This window comes from Schistocerca piceifrons, chromosome 1 (assembly GCF_021461385.2).
Source record: "Schistocerca piceifrons isolate TAMUIC-IGC-003096 chromosome 1, iqSchPice1.1, whole genome shotgun sequence".
NCBI classification, from domain to species: domain Eukaryota; kingdom Metazoa; phylum Arthropoda; class Insecta; order Orthoptera; family Acrididae; genus Schistocerca; species Schistocerca piceifrons.
The window spans coordinates 643349314-643376951 of record NC_060138.1 but is presented as its reverse complement, the minus strand read 5'-3'; the positions used below and the strand labels follow the sequence as shown (position 1 = coordinate 643376951).

At 37.4% G+C, this 27638-nt stretch overlaps 1 protein-coding gene across 1 annotated transcript in view; it reads left to right on the top strand.

Moving 5' to 3' along the window:
• Positions 1–27638, top strand: part of LOC124760357 (collagen alpha chain CG42342-like) — a 641799-nt gene that overhangs the window by 200562 nt on the left and 413599 nt on the right. The window contains exons 10-13 of the mRNA XM_047249099.1: positions 913–1010; positions 2239–2365; positions 9979–10067; positions 17152–17241. Coding sequence (XP_047105055.1) covers positions 913–1010; positions 2239–2365; positions 9979–10067; positions 17152–17241 — 404 coding nt within the window. The remainder of the gene's footprint in view (positions 1–912; positions 1011–2238; positions 2366–9978; positions 10068–17151; positions 17242–27638) is intronic.

Genomic DNA, 27638 nt, shown 5'->3' with positions numbered 1-27638 from the left:
TTAAAAAACTTGATGACAGCAGTTTTTGTTATCTACAAATTCTTCTTCCTGATCACAGTTAAGGATGTTGCCTGTTCCATTAACCAAATATCATAAAATTAATAACGATGTATCTGTCTCTTTCTCTGTATATCATTATTTCTGACTTGTATTTTCATCATTTCAATAATGTTTTCTTCCTGACATGAACAAATATTGCTATTGACATTTAGTGTACAATATTCATCAGGCATAGGTTTCCTTCTTATTCTGTGGCAATTCCCTCTCATAGACAAGTGATATCCTCCTTTCTCTTTTCTGTTGTACTCAATATTATTTTGGTCTCTTGACTTTCTTCTAGCTACAGATATTTTATAATTCATGCTCCAATTTAACACACATAAAATGCATGCTAGTTGTCATAGATTCATATGTTTGTGAACATTTAATGGGTTGATTATGAGTTCTGTACCACTATGATTCACTATTTCTTTCTTTGTGTAAATGCCAGCTGCAAGAAAACTTTTGTTCCACAGTGGTGTGATTACCTATTAAAAGTTAAGGGTACATAATCTGTTTGCTATGACACAAAGTGTAAATACCACTATTATGCTGAAAATTCTGAGGTGGAATACAAATAACAGGAGTAACAGAAGTGACTTAACAATACAGTATAGGCATTGTGTGGGCAACAGGCACGTTAACACTCAAACCAATATTTTCTTTTCCCCTTTAATAGCACCAACATAATTTTTTTGTCGTATTATTGTCAATTACAGCACAACTGCTTGGGAGAAAATAAATAGGACCATGTAATGTAAGATTAAAGAAATGTTTTCAGTTTTACAATTGTGTTTGTTTTATTTTTGCCTGTGGACTGGGGTATTTAATTTTGGATGGCCCATGTGTGATTTCACAATTTATGATGTATAGGACCAGAAGGAACGAGGGGAGCAAAAGGTGAGATGGGCCCTGCTGGTCCACCGGGCCTACCAGGGGAGAAAGGGGCTCGTGGCAAACGAGGAAAGAGGGTAAGCCTGCACAACTGAGATGACAGAGCATGCATGCCATTTGTGCAGAAGCATGCTTGGGGTACCTTGCACATGCTTATCCTATGCCAGATCCACTCATGTGCTCATGGCTCAGTTTTAATTAAATTTCTTTAGTTTCTTTGAGCTGATTTAATGTTCACTATTATTTAAACTTTTTGGGAATTTTTTGTATATTTTTGTCCTCATCTCATAAAAGTACTTTTGATATGGTGGTGGCAGCAAAGATTAACCAGAATTTAATCAGAGCTCTTTCGTATTTAATTTTTGTGATTTTTATTGTGTTAGTAAACTTTTGATCACCACACATTTCATTACCTTTGTAGATAGTTTTTTAGTTTTATTTTCCTGGCTATGCTGAAATTGTTATTTGTTTGTAGTTTCTATTAATGTGTGTCTTTTGTTTCACCCAAGGCTCTTCCCACACTAACCTTTTGTATTAGTTTGTAGTCGAGTTGATTAACCACGCAAAACACAAACAACTCCTCACATCGCAAGTGGCAATGCAGTTGATGTAAGTACAATTATTTGGCTTGTGTCTACTCTAAACTGAGTCCTAGTTCCATTCAACTTCATAAGTTTTCAATAAGCTGGTTGTAAATTAAGAAATTCTTTAAAAAAAAATCTGCATAATTGTTCGGCTGAACTTCCATTAATATTTGCAGAAGCTAACACAATAATTACTTTAATGCTATTTTCAGCTTCATTATTATGAAATGGCTTCCTGCACTGTATGTTCATAAAAGGCTGTCATTATATCTATTGTTACTAAGTTACTAGTTTTCCAAACTGAAACAACCATTTGTTAAACTTATTTGTAAATGGTAATATTACTGCTAAGTGACTTATGTATCTTCTTCTCACAGCAGTTATTCTATAAATGGTATCTTATAGGCTAGCAAGAAATTTTTAGCATTATAGGACAACATGAAATGTCAAGACGTGTTATTCTCCACATCTCATATTTACAATTTAAATTTCTCATAATGGGACCTCCAAATAAAAGAACATGTTGAGTAAATGTAAATTACACAAATGTTTTCTATAAAATATGTGAGTATATATAAAAATATGCTATCGCATTTTATTGTTTTGTAATCTATTAAGTTATCTTTCCAGGGAAAGTATTCGATACAACTTTGTAGAAATATGCTGATATTAGAAATATTTGTAAGCTTTGTGTATTCTTATAGACAAAAATATGTGCTAGGGTCGCAAGGGAATGTCTGGTGAGGCAGCTGAACGAGGCTTACCTGGTGAACCAGGTGCAAAAGGTGAACCAGGAGACTCTGGTCCTAAGGGTGAGAAAGGAGATAGGGGTGCCATGGGACTTGCAGGTATGCTTGTTCTCACAACAGATGTGTATTACCAAAACCTATTTGATCTGAATGCCCTGGCAATTGCTATTTGTGACTTATGCTAATGTAACAATCAGTAAAATCATTACACAATCACAGTTTGTGTATTCCATTGGAATAACAATTTACATTCTGAAGAGAATTGGTAAAATATTGTCAAAAGTCCATATTATTAGGCATTTGTAGTTTTCTGGACATATTTATTAATCATTCTGATAATGAATTGTATAGATGTCAGTTAACTTTCCATTTGCTTGGAGTGAACTTTGCCCTAAATAAAATTAAAAAAAAAAATGTTTTGAATATAAATTTACACGTTTAGGATGAAGAAATGTGATACACACACATGTTATTAGTATACCAGTCTCAAGACAATTTACTCCTGTAATGTTACTCATGTTTTTGTTGTTGCTACAATATTGGGTCCAAAGACTGGTTTGATGTAGCTCTCCATGCTAGTCTATCCTGTACAAGCCTTTTCATCTCTAATAATAACTTATGCAACATACATACATTTGTATTCGTCTTCCCCTACAGTTTTTTCCACCCCCCCTCCCCCTCCTCCTACACACACACACACACACACACACACACACACACACACACACACACACACACACCTTGATGCCTCAGGGTATGTCCCATCAACTGATTCTTTCTATTAGTCAAGTTGTGCCATAAATTGATTTTTTCCCAGTTTGATTAGTACCTCTACATTTATTATTTAGTCTACCCAGATGTCATCAGAAAAGACTTCCTAGCACTTAAATTGATATTAAATGTTAACAAAACTCTTCTTGTTCAGAATTTTTTTCCTAGCTTTTTCAAGTCTGTGTTTTGTAGCTTCCCTACTTTGGACATTATCTGTTATTTTGATGCCCAAATACCAGAACTCATCTACTAATTTTAGTGTCTCCTTCCATAATCTAATTTCCTCAGCATCGTGTGATTTAGTATGACTTCACTCCATTACCTTTGCTTCACTCTTATTGATGTCCATCTTCTAGTCTCTTTCCAAAGCATTATGCAGTCTGTTCAAGAGCTCTTCCAAACTCTTAGCCATCATTGACAGAATTACAATGTCATGGGTGAACTGCAAAGTTTTTATTTCTTCTCTGTAAACTTCAATACCCTTTCCTAGTTTCTTTCTGTGATTTCCTTCACAGCTTCTTAAATGTACAGATTGTATAACATCGGGGATAGGCTCCAACCATGTCTCACATACTTGCCAACTGTGGCTTCCCTTTCATTTCCTTCACTCTTTTTATAGTTTGGCCATGATAAATGAGTTTTATTGGTATTGTCAGTAGAGGAGAAAACTGGCACTAATTGGACGATATTCATTTCCCCCTGCGTACTACCAAGATTTCTGCACATGTCACATCTGCTTTCATATAAGCACACTGCCCTCCCCTTACCACTCCTTTTCCTCACCACTCCCCTCCCCACGGTATCCTTAATGTGAAGACAGGATAAGTCTCCTACTATCCCTGACAGCCATTGCACAAATCATCAACTTATTGTGGCCAAAATAAAACAGCAGCCTGATTTCTGCACAAGTTTTGAGTAACCTTAACAAATTTGGAGACTGTAGTGCAGTCCACATTATCCAAAGCTTTATATAAACCTACAAATGATACAAGCATAAGTTTGGCAAAAGCATAAGTTTGGCCTTTGGTAATCTATGTTCTAAAATAAGTCATAGGGTCAGTATTGCCTGACATCGTCATGCATTCATCTGGAATGCAAACTGATCTTCCCTGAGTCTGGTGTCTACCAGGTTTTCCATTCTTCTGCATGTGAATGTTTTACAACTGTGACTTATTAACTAATTATTTGTAGTATTCACACGTGCCAGGACCTGCTTTCTTTGGAGTTGGAGTTATTGTATTCTGCCTGAAGTCTGAATTTGGTCTGCCTGTCTTATATGTCTTGGGAACTAGAGGGAATAATTTTGTCATGGTTGGTCCTCCGAAGGATGTCAGTAATTATGAGGGAATGTCATCTGCTCCAGAGGCCTTGTATCTACTCACATCTTTCACTGCTGTATCAGGTCCTTCTCCCATCATACATTCACCTACTTCCTCTTCCCTTTCTATAATCCTGTCCTCAAGTTTGTTCCCCTCATACAGACCCTCTAATATTCCTTTCTTTGTTTCGTGCTAACTCACCATCTGAGCTCCCAGTATTTGTCTGTTCTTTCTCTTTTCTTCAAATGCGTCTTTAATTTTCCTGTAATGAGCATCTTTCCTCTAGTATTGCATGCTTATACAGCCTTGCATTTGTCCTCTAGCCATTCCTGCTTAGCCATTTTGCACTTTCTGTTAGTCTCATTTGTGCCAGTGTGACCTCAACAGCCAGCGACAGTGTTCATCTGTGTGTGAGTTGCATTTGCATGAATAAGTGTGTGTGTGTGTGTGTGTGTGTGTGTGTGTGTGTGTGTGTGTGTGTGTGTGTGTGTAATATCCTCATTATTCCATCCTTGATTGTCCATTGTTTGATTTAATCTCATTTTTTAGGCATCCATATTCCTGTTTACCTGCTTCACTTGTTGTGTTTTTGTATTTTCTCATTTCATCAGTTAAATTCAGTGTCTCCTGAGTTATCCAGGATTTCTACTAGTCTTTGTCATTTAACTTCTGTGATCGTCTGCTGTCATCCATGTTTCATCACTCAAAGTTGCCCATTTGTTTTCTGTTGTATTCCATCCTCCTGTTTCAGTCCAGTGTTGCCTAATGCTCCTTCTGAAACTCGGAACAACTTCTAGTCCACTCAGTTTATCCAGGTCCCATCACCTTAATTTCCTGCCTTTTTGCAAATTATTATGTTTTAATAATTAATAAGTTGAGTCCAGCCCCACATCTACCCCTGCAAATCTGGTTTCAAATCTGTGCTGTATCATTGTGTAATAAATCTGATACCTTCTAGTGTTTCCAGGTCTCTTCCATGTGTACAATCTTCTTGCATGATTATTAAACAAAGTGTTAGTGGTGATTAAATTAGGTTCTGTGCAGAATTAGACCATGTGGCTTTTTCTTTCATTCCTTTCTCCCACGCTGTCTTCTCCTATTATTTTTCATGCTCTTCCTTTTCTTAATTCTAGCCACCCATCAGAATTAAATTTTCATCTCCCTTAACTGAATAATTTCCTTTTTTACCCACACCAAATAATTTCAAACAAATTGTGATACACAAGGATACAATGAAAAAATTAAAATAATAATCATCCAATTTTGATTCTGCTGCCCTGTGTAGACTTTGGCACTATTTGCCCACAAGCATGATAGGACACACACACACACACACACACACACACACACACACACACACACACACACACAAACAAACAAACAGTGTGAGGGAGTGAATTTTGGGCGAGAAGAGAGAGAGAGAGAGAGAGAGAGAGAGAGAGAGAGAGAGAGAGAGAGAGAGAGCAACAACAGCAATTCATATTTGGTTTCCATTTGATCAAGACTTCTTTCACTGCCAAGATTTCTTTGCCAAGTAAAACAGGTGCTACTTGTATGAAATTATAAATATATGAAAGCTATATTAAAAGACTTGCACCTTACTTCCCAGTTCTTTCATCATTTCCTTGGTCATCCTTACTTAACAGAGCAAAACATATCTATATATCCCTATATTTTTTTATTGTTTTGATTAATGGTTTTGATTTGGTGCACAGATCATCTTTGGATCTAAAACTGGGGGAAAAGAAAATTGTGTGATAATGCAAAAATTGTAGGACTGTAATGTGAAAAGACGTACTGTGAAATGGTGCTTAAAAGAGAAAAAAAAACTGGTTGACTGTACGGCAGTTAGGTTCCTTTCAGATTATAGTGATATAATTCTTAGCAATGGTGTACAACTGCTCAAATGATGAAAGAAGTCTGGAGACTTGCACAGGTCACACCTGTAACAGTTGAGAAATGCAGTAAAGGTGATTTCATGAGTCCTGTGCAAGCCACGCAAGTGTACATTGTGGAGTAATCCAGTAGATGTAGGAAGGAGACAAGCACTTAAGAATTACCTAAAAATAAAAGATAAACATATCAGTCCTAAACAAGTTTTTTTTTCTTTTTTTTTTTCAAAGTATGTATACAGAGGAAAGTCAAGTAGACCAATTAAGCTCTTATTGAGTACGTAACAGATATGTAGAAAGTTTCAGTACACTTTCCCTGCAGAAAGAAACAGAAAATGTGTTAAGGCTTTTTTTATACAACTCTTCACAGAAAAATAATCGTAGATAGTGCACAGAAACAGAATGTACCAGCATGCAACATGAATTGGGGTAATGAGTTTTGAACCGTTGGTCTCCGAATGTGAGTCCGGCCACAGGAGTGCATCACATCAGTGAGTTGAGAGGTAACTGTGGCACTGTGCATAACTCAACAATGCAACACTCAGCACTCAACCTACTGTATATGATGCACTCCTGTGGCCACTTTCTATGTTTTAACTTCACTGTTGATCACTAACTCCCAACTTCTACAATGTTAAACACTTTAATACATTACTTCTAGCCCCAAAAACACATGACTTGCCTCCTACACCTGCTAGCCAGCTTCTCTATTTTATGAGTACCCAGAAGCTCTTTGCAGTTGTGTTATTATTCAGGCCTTACATCCAATGAGCTTCAGGGGAGGACTGCTGACATTTTCATTGGCCTTTCCATATTTCATCCTACAGCACTCCTTTGCATAGTGCTGATTCCTGCCAAGATTTCTTGCACATTTATTTTTAGTGGGTGTTGGTGAACACCTGTCTTCTGTGCACTTAATACATCATGGTCATCTTCAACCATAAACCACTTAGATGGATTACAGAACGGCAAACCTGTCATCTTCACATTAGACCAAACTCTTCTCCATCAGACGCCAGAATGGGCTCTCCCAAGAGCCTAGGGAATGACCACATGGTGAGGCTAGGAATGATATATTATGAGAGGTTATGTCTTCAGTTATGATGTCTCGATTTCATTCTCAGTAATGGATCATTGCCTTCTCTTTCTCAGTTTTGCATGCAGAAAAGCTATTAAGAAATCATTGTAGTAGATGTATAGAAGGAAATACCCTGACTGATTGACTGACTCATCATCGTGTAGCCCTAACTGCTAATGATAGACACTTCAGATCTGGAGAGGGTGTCGATGTTATGTTGTAAATGATGTTTAAGGAGGGACTTTTCAAATTTCTACACCTAAGGAAGTGAAATAGGGGATGAAAGGTTTTTTTTTACAATATGTCACTATTAAGGCAATTTTGAAACTACAGCTGTGAAAATTGGTATCTGGTTTCTTAGTCAGAAGTAAAGAAGTACCTGTTTCAGCATTTCTGGAAATTTAACCCATAGGGGATGAAATAATAGATGAAAGTCTTTTCAAAAACAAATCATTATGAAAGAACTACTACAGCATTGTTAAAGTCATGTCTATGAAAATTGATATTTGACTTCTCGGTTCCAAATAAGAAAATTGTTTTTGGAAACTCAGTCTGCAAGGGTTGAAACGGGGCTGAAATGTTTTATGAAAATATTTGATTATGAAAGCATTTTTAAAGCTAAATCTATGAAAATTGGTATTTGACTTCTCAATTACAAATTTAAAAAATGCGCATTTCAGTGATTTTGGCAATTCAACCCGTAAGGGGAAATAGGGGATGAAACATTTTATGAAAATTTTTAATTACGGAAGCATTTTTAAAGCTAAATCTGTGAAAATCCAAATCTGACTTCTCAGTTCAAGAAAAAAAAAAAAAAAATGTGTTTCAGTGTTTTTGGAAATTCATCCTCTAAGGGTGTGAAATAGGGCCCGACTGATTCACTGACTCATCATCACCCAGCCCAAACTGTTAAGGATAGAAACTTGAAATTTGGCGATCTTATACTGAAGGCAGTGTTTAAAAATCGATCCTTTGATACTCCACCTATAAGGGGCTGAAGGGTTTTTTGAAAATATCTTGCTATTAAGATAATTTTGAAGCTAGAACTATGAAGACTGGTATGTGGTTTCTTGGTCAGAAATAAAAACTATGTGGTTCAGCATTTTTGAAGATTCAGTCACTAAGGCCATAAAATAGTGGGTGAAACTTTATTTTGAAAATAGATCTTTGTTATAGTGCTACTAAAGCATTTTTAAAGCAACATATATTGAAATTGTTATTTCAGTGATTTTGCTTATTACACCATAAGGGCATTAAATAGGCGATGAAAATTTTTATGAAATATTTCATCATATTGAAACACATTTAAAGCCAAAGTTATGAAAACTGGCATTGGACTTCTAAAAATATACGTGTTAGGGGACGGAAGTTTTTATGGAAGGCAGGATTAATGAAGACCTCCAATCCCAGCTACCAGAATCACTTTTTGGGCAAAGTAAGTTTGGAAAAGTCCATGCTTGTATGACAGTAGTTAATGTCAAAAGTTTGGAAGGTGTTGCAATTTGTGAAAAACATAAAAATTCAATTAAAGAAAACAAAAAAGTCTTTGCAGACCAAGCAGTCTAAACAAGCAAAGCAGTGGGGGCTAAGCTAGTAGTAGATATGATTCATGATCTTCTCTGAAAAATACGAAGACTTTACCAGTTATATTACATTTAAAATTGTTATGACTGTAATGATTTTGTAGTGTGTTTCCAATTAGTTTGTGTCTGTTCTGTAGTTATTCTGCCTCAATTTTCTCAGTCTTCAGTCAGTACACTATGAACTATTCAGTGTGTCTAGTTACTTAAAGTTTGTTTATGTAAAATTTAGACATGTGTCTTTTTGACACAGAACTTATTATCAATAGTGATACACACTATGAATGTTTAGAACAGTAATTACTTCAAATATATTAATTGTTTTGTTACCCAGTTTGTGATGGAATTAAAGAGTACTATGTGATAGTGTCCAGCTTTAATGTCAAAAGTTTCAACACATTGTGTTGGACTTACTGAAGGCATTTATATCTCTGTAGATTATAGGTGGAACAGAATTGACTTAACACATGTGAAGTGCCTGATCAAATTTGGCAGCAGTCACAGCTTTTCCTAGAGCAGTTTAATATTATTATATAGTGCAAGAAAGCGAAATAAGTTTAAAAGTTGCTACTGTTAAAACAATATATGTCAAAAAAATGAATGAGTTTTAAGACAAGTTTGTTTAAAATGCAAAATAGAATGAATGATTTTACTAGTATTTGGTTGATAGAGCTGTTGATTCAATTAACATCAAATTTTGTAACTGAAATCAGAATTTGTTTTGTGTCAAAGTTTTTTGGCCAATTGTGTAGGAATATTTTTAAACAATGTTTGATAGGAAGCCAGTGAGCTAAATTTGTGTGTAATATTATTTCTTGTACCTAGTCTTATATTTTATGGTCTTATTGACAAATTTAAGATGCAGAGAAAAGGTACACAAAATAAAAAAAAGTGTGTCATTTGAGTGATATATATAATGTTGAAACATTCACTTCCATAGCTTTTTAATAAATCAGCTCTTTATTGGCAACCTTCTTTAATCTCTGAAGATTAGACTTAAGATATTAGACCTGAGTGCACAGATTTCATTGTGCACATGAATGAGAAATATGTTTAAATCCCTACTTTTCAGGCAGCCGTGGTGACCCTGGACCAAGAGGACCTCCAGGTGAAGATGGGCGAGATGGAGAAGTTGGACCTCAGGGTCCTCCTGGTTTACCTGTAAGATTCTTGTATTTAAAATAAAATTTTCATTTTATATTTTATGGTTAAATTATTGGATGCATATTGTTAAATCAAAATTCTTAGCTAGAGTTTTTAGACTCACGATAAGGTAATTTAAACTGACACAATCCTGACTTTGCTTCTTTTATTTTTTCTGTTCTTTCTCAAAGAATATTCTTCTGCAGTTCAAATTTATCAGTATTCTTTTAATAAAACTCAACTACCCATTTTCATTAGTCACCTTTACTGATCCATCGTCATTATTCAGTCACCAGACTTCTAGAACTCACCACAATTCATAATTTTGTATAAAATAATAATATTACAGCATCAGACAGCATGTTCTTTAAATCTAATTATATTTGCAATATGATACAGCTTTGAAATTAAGAATGTCAGGAAGTTAAGAGTAATTACAAATATCACCATTCCCATGACCTGTGTATTAGATTCTTCATTAAAGTCAGGGGATCAGATTCTAGACTAGTCTCTACCATTATAGCCTCTACATCTACTGGAGGAGCTTGTGTAATAGCTCAATAATACATAGACTTTTCTTTTAAATGTGCCTGTCTGCATCTCAGTGCCTCCTCTATGTAGTGAGTATCAATATGTCCTAATACATTAAATATAACTGTAATAAATACACCACCTCTAATGTTCAAATTAGTATCATTTCGGTTAATAATAAGGTTCTTATCCTATCTCAGAATTGTTATTCAAACAATGGAAAATCCAGGATAGAATCTAATAATATTAGAATTATTATTCATGGTTTTAGCCAACTTCAGTCCTGAATGTAATTATAGGTCTGCAAGTTTTCAGTAGTGCCTCAAAATTTTGCAGTTTTTGTGAACTCTTTTGTAGTTAATCACATATATTTTAATATTCTCTTGTCTTGGAAACATTTATAAAGATTTGGTAGGAGTATTTTAAAGTCATCTATTTCAGCATTTATCCAGTTTGGATGGAGATTTGCTTAGAACTGAAAAGAGCACATTATGAGAACTCCACACACGGCCAGCTACATTAGTTGTTGTCTTTGGTCTGAAGTATATCTTTCCATGATTTAAGGAAACTTTGAACTGTTAACCATATGGCCCAAGTCTTGGAAGTCATAACTTGTCTCAGGTTCAGTGGCTCTACTCACTTCAAAACCCAGAGTCCCATGATCATTTTTTGGAATGGTGCTGTAGATGCAAACTTTATCAAATCACGATGAGATAAGCTGGCTGTTTTAACCTCCACTGTAAGTCATCAAAAGGTACTATGAATAGTCCAGAGGAAAGCTGGCAGCTTGGTTTGTTTCATTGTGGACCATGTTCTCCAGGTTGCAACCCTTTCCTGTAATGGTTAGTATGATAGTCTCTTCAACATAATAAGAAAAGTAAGTTTTTCCAAATATGAAAAACTATTCCAAGGTACTAAACGGTCATGTACCCACTCTCTTCAAATTTAAAATTGTTTCAATAAAGAAAATCATGTCAGTATTGTATTTAATTGTCTATGAGTTACATTATTACTCTTCTGCAAAGCAAAGAATAGTAAGTGAAATTAAGTTCAGAAATAGTATTATCAGAAACCAGTTACAAATTAAAAACATTTTGAAATAGAAGCTATTGACAACTAAAACCAATTTCCATTTTCAAAACTGGGAAAATTGTTTGGACATTTAAGAAACTTGTTTTACATTTACACAATTACTCTGCAATTCACAATCAGGTACCTAGCAGAGGGTTAACTGAACCAATTTCAAACTATTTTCCTACAATTCCCCTCTTGAACAGTGTGCATGAAAAACAGAAACTTAAATCTTTCTGTGTAATCTTTGATTTCTCTTATCTTATTATGATGATCATTCCCACTATATAGGTGGATGCTAACAAAATTTTTATGCATTTGGAGGAGAAAGGTGGTGATTAAAATGTCACAAGAAGAACCTGCCACCTTGAAAAATATCTTTGTTTCAATGACTGCCACCCCAATTTATGTACATCAGTGGTGTTCCCTCCCCTATTTTGTGATAGTACTAAATGAGCTTCCCTCCTTTAAACTTTTTCAATGTCCTCCATCTGTCCTATCTCATATGGCTCCCATACCACACAGTAAGGTCCAGAGGAGGACAGACAAGCTTAAATTCTTATATTTTTTTAAAGGGTGGTTACCATCTCAAAAGGATCTGCTGTTACCTCTGTATTTGTTAGTTATCAATTGAGGACTTCACGGGCTGTGGAGCAGTGATGTTATCCGTACTTCTGGGTAGGATTACCCACTAACATAGTCACAGTGAGGAGATAGATAGTGGACAAAAAATGAAAGAAGGATAACAGTTTCAAGGACAGAAGGAGAAAAGTACCAAACCAAGCATCAGGGGAAAACAAACCTGTGTGATAGACTAGTCGGGTAGTAAGAGCGGTAGCGGTTTTCTTGCAGTCTGTGACAGATCATACAGGGGTAGGGTGGTTGTTAGGTTTTGGTATAATGCAATGCTTCTGGAAGGAAAACCTTAGCCTCACAGAAATGTCAGTCCTGTCCAAAGGCCTCACCTTTTGCCCCACTCCCAAATTCACTCATGCAGGATTTGTTAAAGATACTCTCCTTCTCCTCATTCCTACAGAGGAAGTGCTTTTTGCCACCAACCATACCAATCAGACTCAACCAAAGACCAATGTTGAATCCTGCCTAACTCAGTTCACTCCTCCATCCAACTGTGATCCTCCCCCACTGGCCCCTAATTACCTGCTGTTAACCTTTCATAATTCCGTAATCTCGAACCTTATCTCACTATCATTCCCCAAATCCCTGAACATGCAAACTAATCTTATATCCACAGTCAACCCTCTGAAAACTGATCCCAACTTTATAATCCTACCTGCAAGATAAAGGCTCCACCATTGTTGTTTAGAACCACAAGAATTATCTGGCAGAAGGACTCCACCAGCTGTCAGATGCATCCACCTTCAAACCTTGCCACAGTGACACCATTCCAAAAATCCAGCAAGATCTCCAGTCACTCTTCAAATCCATAGGCCCAGCTCAGAACCTCTCCCCAAAGTTCATCTCTCTGCTCACATCTACCACTCCCCGGACTCCTACCTTGTACACACTTTCTAAAATCCATAAACCCAACCACCCAGGATGCCCCATTTTGCCTGTTACTGTGCCCCCACTGAGAGAATCTCTACTCTCATAGACCAACACCTTCAACTTATTACCCAGCTCCTACCCTCCTATATAGAAGATACCAACCATTTCCTCCACCGACTCTCCACAGTCCTTGTGCCTTTACCACACAGTGCCGTGCTCATCACTATTGATGCCACCTCCTTTTGCACAGGCATCCCTAATGCCCATGGCCTTACCACTATTGAACACTACCTTTCCCAACAGCCAATGGATCCCAAACCAACAAAATCGCCATGTCCAACTAGATCCTCACCCGCAATTACTTCTCCTTTGAAGGCATTACCTACAAACAAATCTGGGTATGGCTATGGGCACATGCATAACACTATCCTATGCCAGCCTATTCATGGTTCATCTAGAGGAATGCCTCCTAAACACCCAGAATCCTAAGCCCCTCAACTGGTTCAGAATCATTGATGACATCTTTGCAATTTGGATTGAGGGCGAGGACACTCTACTCACATTTCTACAGAACCTCAACGACTTCTCCCCAATTTGTATCACCTGGTCCTACTCAACCCAACAAACCACCTTTCTAGATGTTGACCTCCACATCAAAGATGGCTACATCAGTACCTCCGTCCATATCAAACCTATTGACCACCAGTAATACCTACACTTTGACAGCTGCCACACATTCCATATCAGGAAGTCCCTTCCATACAGCCTAGCCACCCATGGCTGTCACATCTACAGTGACGAGCAGTCCCTCTCAAAATATACCAAGGGTCTCACTGAAGCCTTCACAAGCTGTAATTATCCTCCCAACCTTGTACAAAAACAAATCTCCCGTGCCTTATCTTTCCAGTCTCCCATCACCTCCAAAAGTCCCACTGTCCATCCTCAGAGGAGCATTCCCCTTGTAGCCCAGTACCACCGTGGACTAGAGCAACTGAATTACATTCTCTGCCATGATTTTGACTATCTCTCGTTGTGCCCTGAAATGAGATATGTCCTGCCCACTATCCTTCCCATCCATCCAACAGCGGTATTCTACCACCCACCAAACCTACACAATATACTCGTCCATCTCTACACGACTCCTGCTCCCCTCAAGCCTCATACCCCTGTAATAGACCTAGATGCAAGACATGTCCTACACTTCCTCCCACCACTACTTAATCCATTCTGGTCACAAATATCACCTATCCCATCAAAGGCATGGTGACCTGTGAAACCAGTCATGTGATCTACAAGTTAAGCTGCAACCACTGTGCTGCATTCTCAGTGGGCATGACAACCAACAAGCTGTCTGTCTGCATGAATGGCCACTGAGAAACTGTGACCAAGAAACAAGTGGACCACCATGTTACTGAACATGCTACCAAACATGACATCCTTCATTTTAGTGACTGCTTCACAGCCATTGCCATATGGATTCTTCCCACCAACACCAGCTTTTCTGAATTGCAGAGGTGGGAACTTTCCCTGCAATGTATTGTTCGTTCTTGTAATGCTCCTGCCCTCAATCTTCATTAGTCATTATCCTCTCCCATCCAGCCCCTTCTCTGCTCCCATTCCAGCCCTCATTCCTCCTTTGCTCCCAGTCTTTTTACTTCTCTCCTTTTCCACTGTGCCCCACTCCCCACCTCTCTACTGCCCTCCATCTAACCTCCCAACTGCATATAGCTGCCCTACCCTCTTTCCACCTTGTCCCTGCACACTCCCCAACACCATGTTACTGTCCGCCACCTGTACCCTACTATCCCTCCTCCTCCCTGCCCCAGCCTCCTTCTTACTCTCACCCTGTTGCCACTCCCATCATGCACTGGTGCTGCTACTTGCAGTGTGTCCTCAGTTGCCTGACACTGCAGTCATGTGTGTGTGAGCTGCATTTGCATGAGTCTGTATGTGTGTGTTTGTCATCTAATTTTGGCAAAGACCTCACTGCCTGTAAGCTTTATTTGTGACAGTTCACAATATTGAACCAGTTATTAAATTGTTTTGGTTGTCAAGTATAAGCTCTAACCATACTAATTCACAGGAACTGTCTGCTTCAATTTCACTACAAGATACACTGCTTCTCACAGCTGTAGACACTCCACTACTAGTTGTATTTAATCTATCCTTTCTGAACACAGTTAGACCCTCTGTAAAAATTTTAGCAGAACTTATTTCTGGCTTTAGCCAGCTTTCCACACCTATAACAGTTTGAGCTTTAGTGCTTTCTTTTTGTGCTTGGGGTTCATTTGCAAATACCAACTGTTCTATGGTAATAGCCCTTCAATTCTAACTGATGAAGTGTAGCTTAACCATCCACGTATTGTGTAACTAATTTTGAAAATATACACAATTGTACTTGCCACATAACTGTGTAAAAGAATAATTAACAGTATCCTCCAAATAGATTTCATATATTATACAGCACTTAAATATTTAGAACTCATAATTATTGCAAATACTACACAGAACACAACCTCATGTCTCACAACAACAAAAACAGTAGAAAATGATACAATATTATAGGTTTATAAGACCATAGTGAAAATTTTAAAAATAAAATTAAACAACTGTTTTGTACTTTTGGTGTCCTGCAGCCTGCATTGAATTGATGAATGACATTACATATGTATGCGGACAAGGCTGCTATTTGTATCACTTACTTGTATAGATTGGACCAGTCTCATGCTACCTGCCCACCTCAATGAAAATTCTGCCAGGGCACAAAAGTGAATTATATTACTACTGTCAGGTAAAATATAGTGTTATCTATTTGGTATGGACTGGTGAAGTTTGACACATAGCGCCCTGTACTGATCCAGTCTATATAAATAAATGTGTGTGTGTGTGTGTGTGTGTGTGTGTGTGTGTGTGTGTGTGTGTGTGTGTTTCTTCAAGTACTTACAGTATTGTTATACCCACAACAAATGTTGTACAGTCATTACAACATAACTGATATATTGTGTATGTCATATGTATGTGGCTGTACATTTGATTAGATAAGGTTCCCATTTAACTAGAAAATACACAGCTGTGAAGAATATTGTCTGAGTAAGATTATCATCATATTTGGATAACTCTACTTCCCAGTGCAGATGTGGCACTCACAAATTCCAGTGCTCTAGGGGTGGGACTTTCTGACATGGAATGTTTGACACCTGTAAAAATGGGATATTAGGTGAATCTTATGATGCAGAGATTTTTTATGAAGCCGTTTGGGAGATGGAGAACAATCTTTATCTATTCTGAATGTACCAATCATTGCTGAATTACAAGAAAATTTCCTCCTAAATAGAATTTCATCATTCAAGTCTTTGAAAACCTCAAAAGTTATCTAATATCACATTTGAAACATTACATGTATGTAATATCTTAAATTAGCAGAGTGTATTGAATTGAACAATTCTCCTGACAAGTGTATGTACAATTTAAAACTCCTCGTTGTACCATAATGATGAATTTCAGGAAGAGACAGTATTTATTTGTAAATTGTAGCTGTAACTGCTGCTTACATGGGAATTATTGTAACTGTAACAGTACTAAGGTCCGTAATGAATTGGGCAGAAATGGTTGAAATATTATTTATTTGAGAAAGATATATTATTTTAGATTAAAATTTATATGCTTGTATGGAAATTTTTAAGCTATGATATATTATGATGTTATATTCACTTCAGTTGATCCTAATGATAGTACATATAATAAATAGTTATCATGTTTTATCTATTCCAAGGAACATACAGTTCTTACTTCCTGACTGAGGACCCAGCTGCAGCCTTGCTGTTACCCCATTATAGTGCTGCAGACTAGAACCAACATAGAGCTGGCTGGCACACTGCTACTTTTGATATGTAAACAGGAGCATGTACACAGGATCAAAAAAATACACTGTATTATTGTTAAATAATTAGAAAGAACATGAATATTTTCCTTATCAGCAAATTGTACATTACAGGGGCAGTTTGGACCTAAAGGTGAAAAAGGCGAGTATGGTGACATTGGCCCACCTGGCCTGATGGGTCCTCCAGGTCTTCCTGGTCCTCCTGTGAGTATATGATGATAACATCCACAAATATGTGCAGCTTTTTTCTGTTTCTGTTATGCAAGTATTGTTAAGTAGCTGTAGCATTTTTTATTTTAGATTCAAAACAAAAATTTTATGCAGTTTCATTAAGGACTGCATATTTTTTCCACAGAACTAATAATAATTAATAACTTTACAAACAGTGTTACAGAAACACTGGAAAGTCCAAGATGGAACAAAGACTGTCCACAAAGCCTTCTTCTAAAATAGAAAACACATACACATTCACACAAGCTCAAGCACTGAGGCCAGACTGCATACTGCAGTTGAATGTGTGTGTGTTTTCTGCTTTAGAAGATGGCCTCGTGTCCAAAAGCTCAAATATATAGCAGTCTTTTTGTTATGCCTGTCTGCAACTCAGTGTACCCTCTATATTTATTTATTTTATTTATTTACACATCAAGATTTGTAGGACCAAATTGAGGAGCAAATCTCCAAGATCATGGAATGTGTCAGTACACAAAATTACAACACAAGATAAAAATAAAATATTTATGAACCCAGAAAAAGTCAAGCCATAAGGTTAAGTAAGTGCAGTCAACAATATAACATAAAAATCAGCTTAATTTTTTAAGGAACTCTTCAACAGAATAGAAGGAGTGGACCGTGAGGAAACTCTTCAGTTTTGATTTCAAAGCACATGGATTACTGCTATAGGAGAGTTAGTCTCTGTTGTTGCCCCGGATGATGATTACACAAATGTTTTGTCAGGATTTGTAAGTGGTGGGTTGCTGAGGTATGGCAATATGCGAACACGAGAAGTAAGTTTAAACAGATTTATTAACAAAGTCGGATTATAAAACACACACGCTATGCACACCCATCATCACTGTGTCTGACATCCTAACACCAGCTAATTATGGTAGTATTGAAAGGCTCCATGGTGAGCTAAGAAAAGAGACATATTCACGACCGAGGCCGCGCTAGTTAATACCGCCCACTGCAGATGGCGGCCAGTTGCGTACTCTCCGCCGTAGTGCGGCTGGACTCGCGTCTACTGACCAAGCGAATCGTCAGCATTCCAGATAGGCCAGCTGGCGAGCGTGTGTTAATGCACTGCATGGCTGTGCGCAATTTGTAGATCCTTACACTGCTAAGATTTTTGAATTCTTGTGGTAGCTGATTGAAAATGAATGCAGCAGTATACTGCACACCTTTCTGCACAAGAGTTTGGGAAGTCCAATCCAAATGCCGAGTATTAACTGAGTGGAAACTTCTTATTCTTGGGAATAAGCTGGTATTGTTAACAAGAAACAACAATAAAGAATATATATATTGAAAGGACAGTGTCAAAATACAAGGGTTGACAAGAAGTTCATGAACTTACCCAACTTATTGCACAAATTGTCTGTTTCTGAGCCAAAAATATACTTTTAGAATTGAAGAGTTACCCCAAAATATAATACCATGGAAATAAGCAAAGTAGACTAATTTTCATGGCGAACAATGACTTACTTCAGACACTGTTCAAATAGTAAAAATGCCTGCATTAAGTCTTTGAACAAGATCCTGAATGTGGGCTTTCCACGACAGTTTACTATCTATCTGAACATGTAGAAATTTGAACTGTTCAGTTTCACTTATCATATGACAATTCTGTGAAATTAAAATGTCATTTTTTGTTGAATTGTGTGTTAGAAACTGTAAAAACTGAGTCTTACTGTGGTTTAGCATTATTTTATTTTATACAAGCCATGAACTTATGTCATGAACTGCACTATTTGAAACCGAACCAATGTTGCACTCAACATCTTTTACTATCAAGTTAGTGTCATCTACAAACAGAAATATTTTACAGTTACCCATAATACTAGAGGGCATATCATTTATATAAATAAGTAACAGCAGTGGCCCCAACACTGATCCCTTGGGCACCCCCCATTTGACCTTACCCCACTCAGGCCCCACATCACAACCATTGTCAACACTGTGAATAATGGCCTTTTGCTATCTGTTGTTGAAGTAAGAGGTGAACCAATTGTGAGCTACTCCACGTATTCCGCAATGATCCAATTGCTGGAGCAATATTTTGTGATCAACACAAACAAATGGCTTAATTAAATCAAAAAATGTGCCTAGCATTGAAATCTTCTGTTTAACCCATCCAGTACCTCAGAGAGAAAAGAGAATATAGCTTTTTCAGTTGTTAAATGACTTCTAAAGCCGAACTGTGCATTTGATAGCAAATTATGTGATATAAAATGGTCAATTATGCTTACATACATAGCCTTTTCAATAACTTTAGCAAACACCGATGGCATAGAAACAGGTCTAAAATTGTCCACATTATCCCTTTACCCTTTTTATAAAGTGGCTTTACTACTGAGTACTTTAATCGTTCAGGGAACATATCATTCCTTAAGGAAAAATTACAAATATGGCTGAGTATAGGGCTAACATGTGCAACACAGTACTTAAATATTCTGATAGGTACTCCATCATATCCATGAGAGTCCTTAGTCTTCAGTGATTTAATTATTGACTCAATCTCCCCCTTGTCTGTAGCACAGAGGAGTATTTCAGACATCAATCTCAGAAAAGCATTTGGCAAGAGAGTTATACGATTCTGTGTAGAAACCAACTAAATTTTTATTTAATTCTCCAGCAATGCTCAGAAAATGATTGTTAAATACTGTACATATATCCGATTTATCAGTAACAGAAATATTTTTACTACGAACTGACTTCATACCGTTGACCTTTTGCTGTTGGCCAGACACCTCCTTCACAACTGACCATATAGTTTTAATTTTATCCTGTGAATTTGCACACCATATATTCTTTACCTTCCTAATAACACTTTTAAGCTCCTTACAATACCCTTTGTAATGGGCAGCTGTAGCTTGACTGTGACTACTTCTAACATTTTGATACAATTCCTGCTTTGTTCTACATGCTCTCCTTAGTCAGCTACCCAGGCTGCTTTTTCATGATAGTACCCCATTTAGAATGTTCTAATGGAAAGCAACTCTCAAAGGTCATGAGAAGTGTGTTAAGGAAAGCATTATGTTTGTAATCTATATTATCAGCACTATAAACATCCTGCCACTCTTGTTCCTTGATGAGTTTTAAAAAACTCTGTATTGCCATTGGATTAACTTTCATACATGGTTTGTAATTAGATGTGAGATTTGTTTGAGTACAAAAGCCATTTAGTGTTAAAATTTGTGCATCATGGTCTGGAAGGCCATTCACCCTTTTACTGACAGAATCCCCATCTAGCAATGAAGCATGAAAAAAAATACTGTCTATGGCTATGCTGCTGTTCCCCTGCACCCTGGTTGGAAAAAAGAAGTCTGTATCAGATCATATGAATTCAGGAGATCTACGGACATCCATTTTCTTGCACTATCATATACTAAATTACTATTGAAGTCACCACATATAACTACTTCCTGGTACTTCCTACAAAGTGAATCAAGAACCCTTTCTAGCTTGAGCAGAAATGTTCTGAAGTCAGAGTTAGGAGACATATAAACAACAAAAATTAAAAGTTTATTTCCATTAAATTCAACTGCCCCTGCACAACATTCGAATATATGTTCAGTGCAGTGTCATGATACAGCTATGGACTCAAATGGAATACTGGGTTTTACGTACATGGCCACTCCGCCGCATTAAGATGAGACCGATCATGGCACTGGTGAAGAGCAATCTATACTTTCCATAATATTGTCTTTATGCCATATTGGAATTTCCAGTAAAGTATAGATTGCTGCTCACCAGCGTCATGATCAGCCTCATCTTAATTCGGCTCTTAAGTGCATTAACAAGGGGCTGGAGAAAGCACTGCTGGCAGAGGGCATGAGGTCACATTGTAGTGGTGCCAGCTGAGTCCATCAGTAGATCGCATTTCACTAGGCATGGCCTGCACCTCAATAGGTATGGGAAGGGGAGGCTGGCAAAGCTTATAGGTGACAGTGTAGTAGGAGGTGGTGGGATCACTCATGGAAAAATTCCTGTAATAGTTGGTGTTAGAGCTGCACCTTTTTTTAGATTGAAGTTAACTGATAGGTCTACCTGCTTAAAGGAAGTCCCTCTAACTAAGGAATCACCTTCAGAGGATGTCATAATTCCAAGTAGAGAAGGAATTAGCGTATTTAATCAATATGTAAGAGGTTTTAGAGATAAAGTTAGTGAACTGCTTATAGATGTAGACTCTGAAATTATTGGTATATTGGAGCACCACTTAAATACATTGGTCAGAAATTAATTGTGAGAAATACAACAGAAATTTTGCCTTGTGCTGTACCTGAGGCTACTCCATCATGTAGTGAGAGCTTGACATTTTGGAGCATTTCAGTCTTAATGGAGTATTGTTGCAGTTTCTTTTCATTTTCCCCCTCCTAGTTATGGTCTGTGATCATTTTATTGGCATGTTTCCAAACAATTTCTTATGGAATCTTATTGTTTCATGTTGTAATTCCATCACTGAAGCCTACTGGTCAGTAGTGAATAATTTAAGGAGCTGTGGGTTCAGTTATCCAGACTGTGGCATTGTTTTGTGTTCAAGGGTATCACAGCTTTTGCAGCTTTATCATTTCCATTATGTTGAAGCAATTTGGGGTTCTATGATCTATGATCACAAGTCTTCTTCAGATGCAAGACCAGATCTGGGCATTCACTGGGGGTGAGTTTGCTGGTAGGTGGGAGCTCCAACATTATCCACGTAATGGGGCCCCTTAGGGACATGGCTGCCAAGGAGGGGAAGTAAGCCAGTGTGCATTCAGTGTGGATACCAGGGGGAGTCATTCTGAATGGGGAAAGGGTGCTTCCGAATGCCATGGAGAGTACAAGGTGCACCCAACTGCAGGTGGTGGCCTATGTCAGTACCAATGACATGTGTCGCTTTGGAACATAGGAGATTCTCTCTGGTTTTGGGCAGCTAGCGGAAATGGTAAAGACTGCCAGTCTTGCTTGCAAGATTAAGGTGGTGCTCACCATCTGCAGCATTGTCGACAGAACAGACTGTAGTCCTTTGGTGCAGAGCCAAGTGGAGGGTCTAAATCAGAGGCTCAGGCAGTTCTGTGACTGTGTAGGCTGCTGATTCCTTGACTTGTGCTATTGGCTGGTGGGTTTCCAGTTTCCACTTAATAGGTCAGGAGTCGACTGCCCACAGGAAGTTGCTACACGGGTAGCGGGGGTGTGTGGAAGGGAGGAATGGGTGGTTTTTTAGGTTAGAGGGTCTCAGGAAACCATAGAAATGGCATCCGTCAAAAAGGGGACAGGTAAAACACAGTAAGGTAGCTGTAGAAACGATTGGTATTGTAGTTGTAAATTGTTGTAGCTGTGTTGGGAAAGAACCAGAGCTCCAAGCCCTAATAGAAAGCACTGGAGCTCAAATAGTTATAGGTATGGAAAGCTGGTGGTGGAGTATTTATTGCTGTCAGAAGTAGTTTACCTTGTAATAAAATTGAAGTAGATAGTTCCTGCGAAATAGAATGGGTAGAGGTTATACTTGACAATTGGACTAAACTATGATTTGGATCATATTATCGACTCCCTAACTCAGAAGATATAGTTGCTGAACAGTTGAAAGAAAACTTGAGTCCTGTTTCAAATAGGTACCCCACTCATACAATTATAGTTGGTGGTGACTTCAATCTACAATCGATATGCTGGAAAAATGGTACATTTGAAGCTGGCAGCAGGCATAAAACATCAACCAAAATTGTACTGAATGCTTTCTCAGAGAATTATTTTGAACAATTAGTTCATGAGCCCACTCAAAGTACAAATGGTTGCGAAAGCATACTTGTCCTCCTAGCAACAAATAATCCTGGACAAATAGGAAGTATCATGATAAATACAGGGATTAGCAGCCAGAAGGCAGTTGCTTCTAGGCTAAATACAATGACATCTATAACCATCAAAAAGAAACAAAAAGTAAATCTATTTAAAAAAAAGCTGATAAAAATTCTCTTAATGCCTTTTTAAGGAGCAGTCTCCACTCCTTTTGATCAGATCACGTAAGTGTCGAAAAGATGTGGAATGATTTCAAAGAGATAGTATTGATGGCAATTGAGAGGTATATGCGACATAAATTAATAAGTAATGGTACTGATCACCCATGGTACCAAAATGGGTCAGATAGCTTTTGCAGAAGCAATGAAAAATGCATGCCAAATTTAAAAGAATGCAAAATCCCCAAGATTGACCAAGTTCTGCAGAAGTTCGAAATATAGCACATGCTTCAATGAGAGATGCATTTAATAATTTCCTCAACGAAACTCTGTCTCGAAATCTGGCAGAAAACACAAAAGATTCTGGTCATAGATAAAGCACATCAGTGGCAAGATGCAATCAATATCTTCACTGTGCAATAACAACGATGAAGCCACTGATGACAGTGCCACTAAAGCAGAGTTATTAAACATGGTTTTCCAAAACTCCTTCACCAAAGAAGTCAAAGTAAATGTTCCTGAATTCCAATCAAGAACAACTGCCAAGATGAGAAACATAGAAGTATATATCCTCAGTGTAGCAAAGCAGCTTAAATTACTAAATAAAGGTAAGGCCTCCAGTCCAGATTGTATACCAGTCAGGTTTCTTCCAGAGTATGCTGACACAATAGCTCCATATTTAGCAATTATATACAACCACTCTCCTACAGAAAGTTCCGTACCTGAAGACTGGAAAATTGCTGAAGTCAAACCAATACCCAAAAAGGGAAATAGGAGTAATCTGCTGAATTACATTCCCATATTACTAACATCGATTTGCAGTAGTGTTTTATAACATATACTGTGTTTGAACATTATGAATTACCTTGAAGAAAACAATTTATTGACACATGGCTAGCATGGATTCAGAAAACATCGTTCTTGTGAAACACAACTAGCTCATTATTCTGCTGAAGTAATATTGTTCCTAATCTATATTAATGACATGGGAGACAATCTGAGTAGTGCTATTAGATTGTTTGCAGACAATGCTGTCATTTACTATCTTGTAAAATCATCAGATGACCAAAATGAATTTCAAAATGATTTAGATAAGATATGTGTATGGTGTTAATAGTGGCAATTGACCCTGAATAAAAAAAAGTGTGAAAATTCACATGAGTACTAAAAGAAGTCCACTAAATTTTGATTACACAATAAGTCACACAAGTCTGAAGGCTGTAAATTCAACTATATACCTAGGAATTACAAGTACAAATAACCTAAATTGGAATGATCACATAGATAATGTTGTGGGTAGAGCAAACCAAAGACTGTGATTCACTGGCAGAACACTTAGAAGGTGCAACAGGTCTATTAAAGAGACTGCTTAAACCATGCTTGTCTGCCCTATTCTGGAGTATTGGAGCGTGGTGTGGGATCTACATCAGGTGGGACTGACGGATGACAATGAAAAAGTTAAAAGAATGATATTCCATTTTGTACTATCGCAAAATAGGGGAGATAGTGCCACAGACATGATATGTGAATTGGAATAGCAATCATTAAAACTAAGGCTTTTTTCCCTGCAATAGGCTCTTCTCATGAAATTTCAATCACCAGTTTTCTCCTCCGATTGTGAAAACATCCTGTTGGCACCCAACTATGTAGGGAGAAATGATCATCATGATAAAATAAGAGAAATCAGGGCTCACACAGAAAAATGTAAGTGCTTGTTTTTCCCACATGCCCATTGAGAATGGAATGGTAGACAACTTAAAGGTGGTTCATTGAGCCCTCTGATAGGCACTTTATTGTGAATAGTTGAGTAATCATGTAGATGTAGATGTAGATCTCAGATGCAGTTTCACCAGTGACCTTGTCAATTAACATATCAATAAGACCACATGTTACTCATGGGAAAGTTATACTGAGGCAGATGCCGTATAATTTTTCATGATTTCCTATTTTTACATTGATGATCATGTACAACATGGCTTTTACATTATGTGGGCATTCCTGTGTAGGTTCCTCCAGATGATTTGACATTTCATCTGAAGGTGGATGTCCTTGATGTGATTTTGTTTGCTGTTCTTCATAAGAAAAGGTCATAGTTCTATTTGTCAAACAATGGAAAATCCAGGATGGAGTATGTAACGATCCTTAAATCCATTTCACCCAGTACATTGTTCATTGGGGAGTATCTACCATAGAAACAAATGCTGAACAATAGCAGACTGGAGGCATATAGCGCAGTCCAGCTAATCATGATTTTACCTCATTTCAAGTGATGCAAGGTGTAGAGTGCACTGACAGCCCAGTGAGGTGTAACCCCCCCCCCCCCCCCCCTTGCCCCTGCACCCTTGTGTATTGAAGAAGTAGTTCAGGCTGAAGGTGGCTCAGTGATCTGTTGAGAATGTTATTTGTATCAATGACTTGGGCCCACTCATTTAAATTTCTATGAATGTGAATCAGAATGTTTATTTCAGCAATCTAAGTAGTAAGGTGTTGGCCTTTCTTCTACATCTTCATTATGAGTATACCATGTGTAGTCTCATCTTCCAGTATGAGGACAGCTCTGTTCACAGGGTTGCTTGCTTTCTTTACTGGTTTGGCAAACACTCTTCCTCAGCTGGCCTGCTAAACCACCCAGTCATAATCCCACAGACAATATCTGAAACTATTTGGAACAGTGGGTGAATGAAGCTGTCAGCCTTCGTGAAATTTAAGACCTCGGTGGTATGTAATCATTAATAAGTGGCTTCAGCTGGTTATAGCATACCTAAAGAAACTTGTTTACTCTCCTCCCTTCCAAAATGAGGCCATTATCAAGACTAGAGGTAATGTTAAATGATACTACCATGAGGACTTAGGGGGCCAGTAATTTTGTGTCTGGTGTGCTTTTGTGGCATTGAATAATTTGTTAGTTGGGTTTCTTTATATGTTTACTTCCACAGCCAGATTTCTGTCTTTTTACAATAGTCCCAAATACAAGGCTGCATGTGACCCACAGACTGTTTCATGGGTAAATTGCTTAAAATCTTACTAATATGTGAAGTTTTAAGCAGGCTTGTCTTATGTATACTTTTTGTTTTATGAAAAATATGCTTTTGTTATTGGGTAATTATGGTAAGTTGCAAGTCATGTGTATTAGTACAGTTCACTTTCTAAAACGTTTTTGCTTAGTTATTGAATGTAACAGATAAACTTAAGAGAAAAATAATCATTAACAACAACTCTCTCAACAATAGTCTGACAATGTTCAGGTAATTTTTTACTTTCTCACCTACATAAATTTACCATTTTCGAAATAAGGAATTTGTCAAGCTAGTTTTGAAATGTATTTTAATCAAGACAGGATTTTTCTATCTGATTGTTTGATAAGAAGTAAGAAGATTAACACTTGAGTGCACAAGATCAGGAAAACTATGAGGAATGAGGAATGAACTCTGAAGCAGATCTGGGATGACTTCTTTTATCCTTTGGCAAGCATTTTCATATAGTAATAACATTTGTTGTCATTTTCTTGATCTTTTTTCTGAGACTGCAATGATGAAGCTTCTCAGTTTCCTGTTTCACTACTGTCTGCATTCCCAAAAATAGCTGAATCAATTATGAAAGATAGACTAATGAGTTACTTATGAATAAGTACAACTTTATAGTGAAGTAGAGTTTCATTTCCAAAGTGAGAGAAGTACAATATTGGTCATTACGGAGCTGACATAAGTCATACTTGAAACTATTGACATGGTGTTACAGCCACAGTCTTAGACTTGTCTAAGGTTTTTGACACTGTTGACTGTAAAGTACTATTATTAAATGAGAAGCACTAGGTGTAAGAGCAATAGAAAATAAGTGTTTCCTGTTTTACCTGGGAAAGAGTGTGCAAAAAATACAGGTAATTTATATGTCTGCTTACAATAAATTCTTAGTAAAACAATTGTTGAATAAGGAACATGTAAACATAGGAGTGCCTCAGGGCAGTGTACTGGGTCTAATACATTTCAGTGACTTTCCAAACAATATAAGATACGGAGGAAAAGTGCTCTTTGCTGATGACAGTAACATCACAGTAACTGATAAGGCATTAGAACTCCTACTACAGAAAGCAAATGAAACCCTCAAGGATGTTTACTCAGAGTAGTGGTTAATGATGAAAGGTGACAACGATAACATCCTGTCACATTACAATACATAATGACAATATAATGATTCTGCAAGAAAAACATGTGCCAGGATCTAAAGTTCATGGCAGTAGCATATTATCATTCTCCAGAGCTCAACACCTCACTCATCATGTGAGGATGCCAACTCAGCTTTTCAGGTCAATTGAGGGAAGTACCTGAAGACATGTATGGGCAAAGTTGCCTATTTATGAGGCTGGAGGCAGTTTCTGAACAGACTGGAGTTAGTGTAAAGGATGTAAGAGTAAATTTGCAGTCCAAGAGTCACCAGCAGGTGTCTTTAGCATGTGTA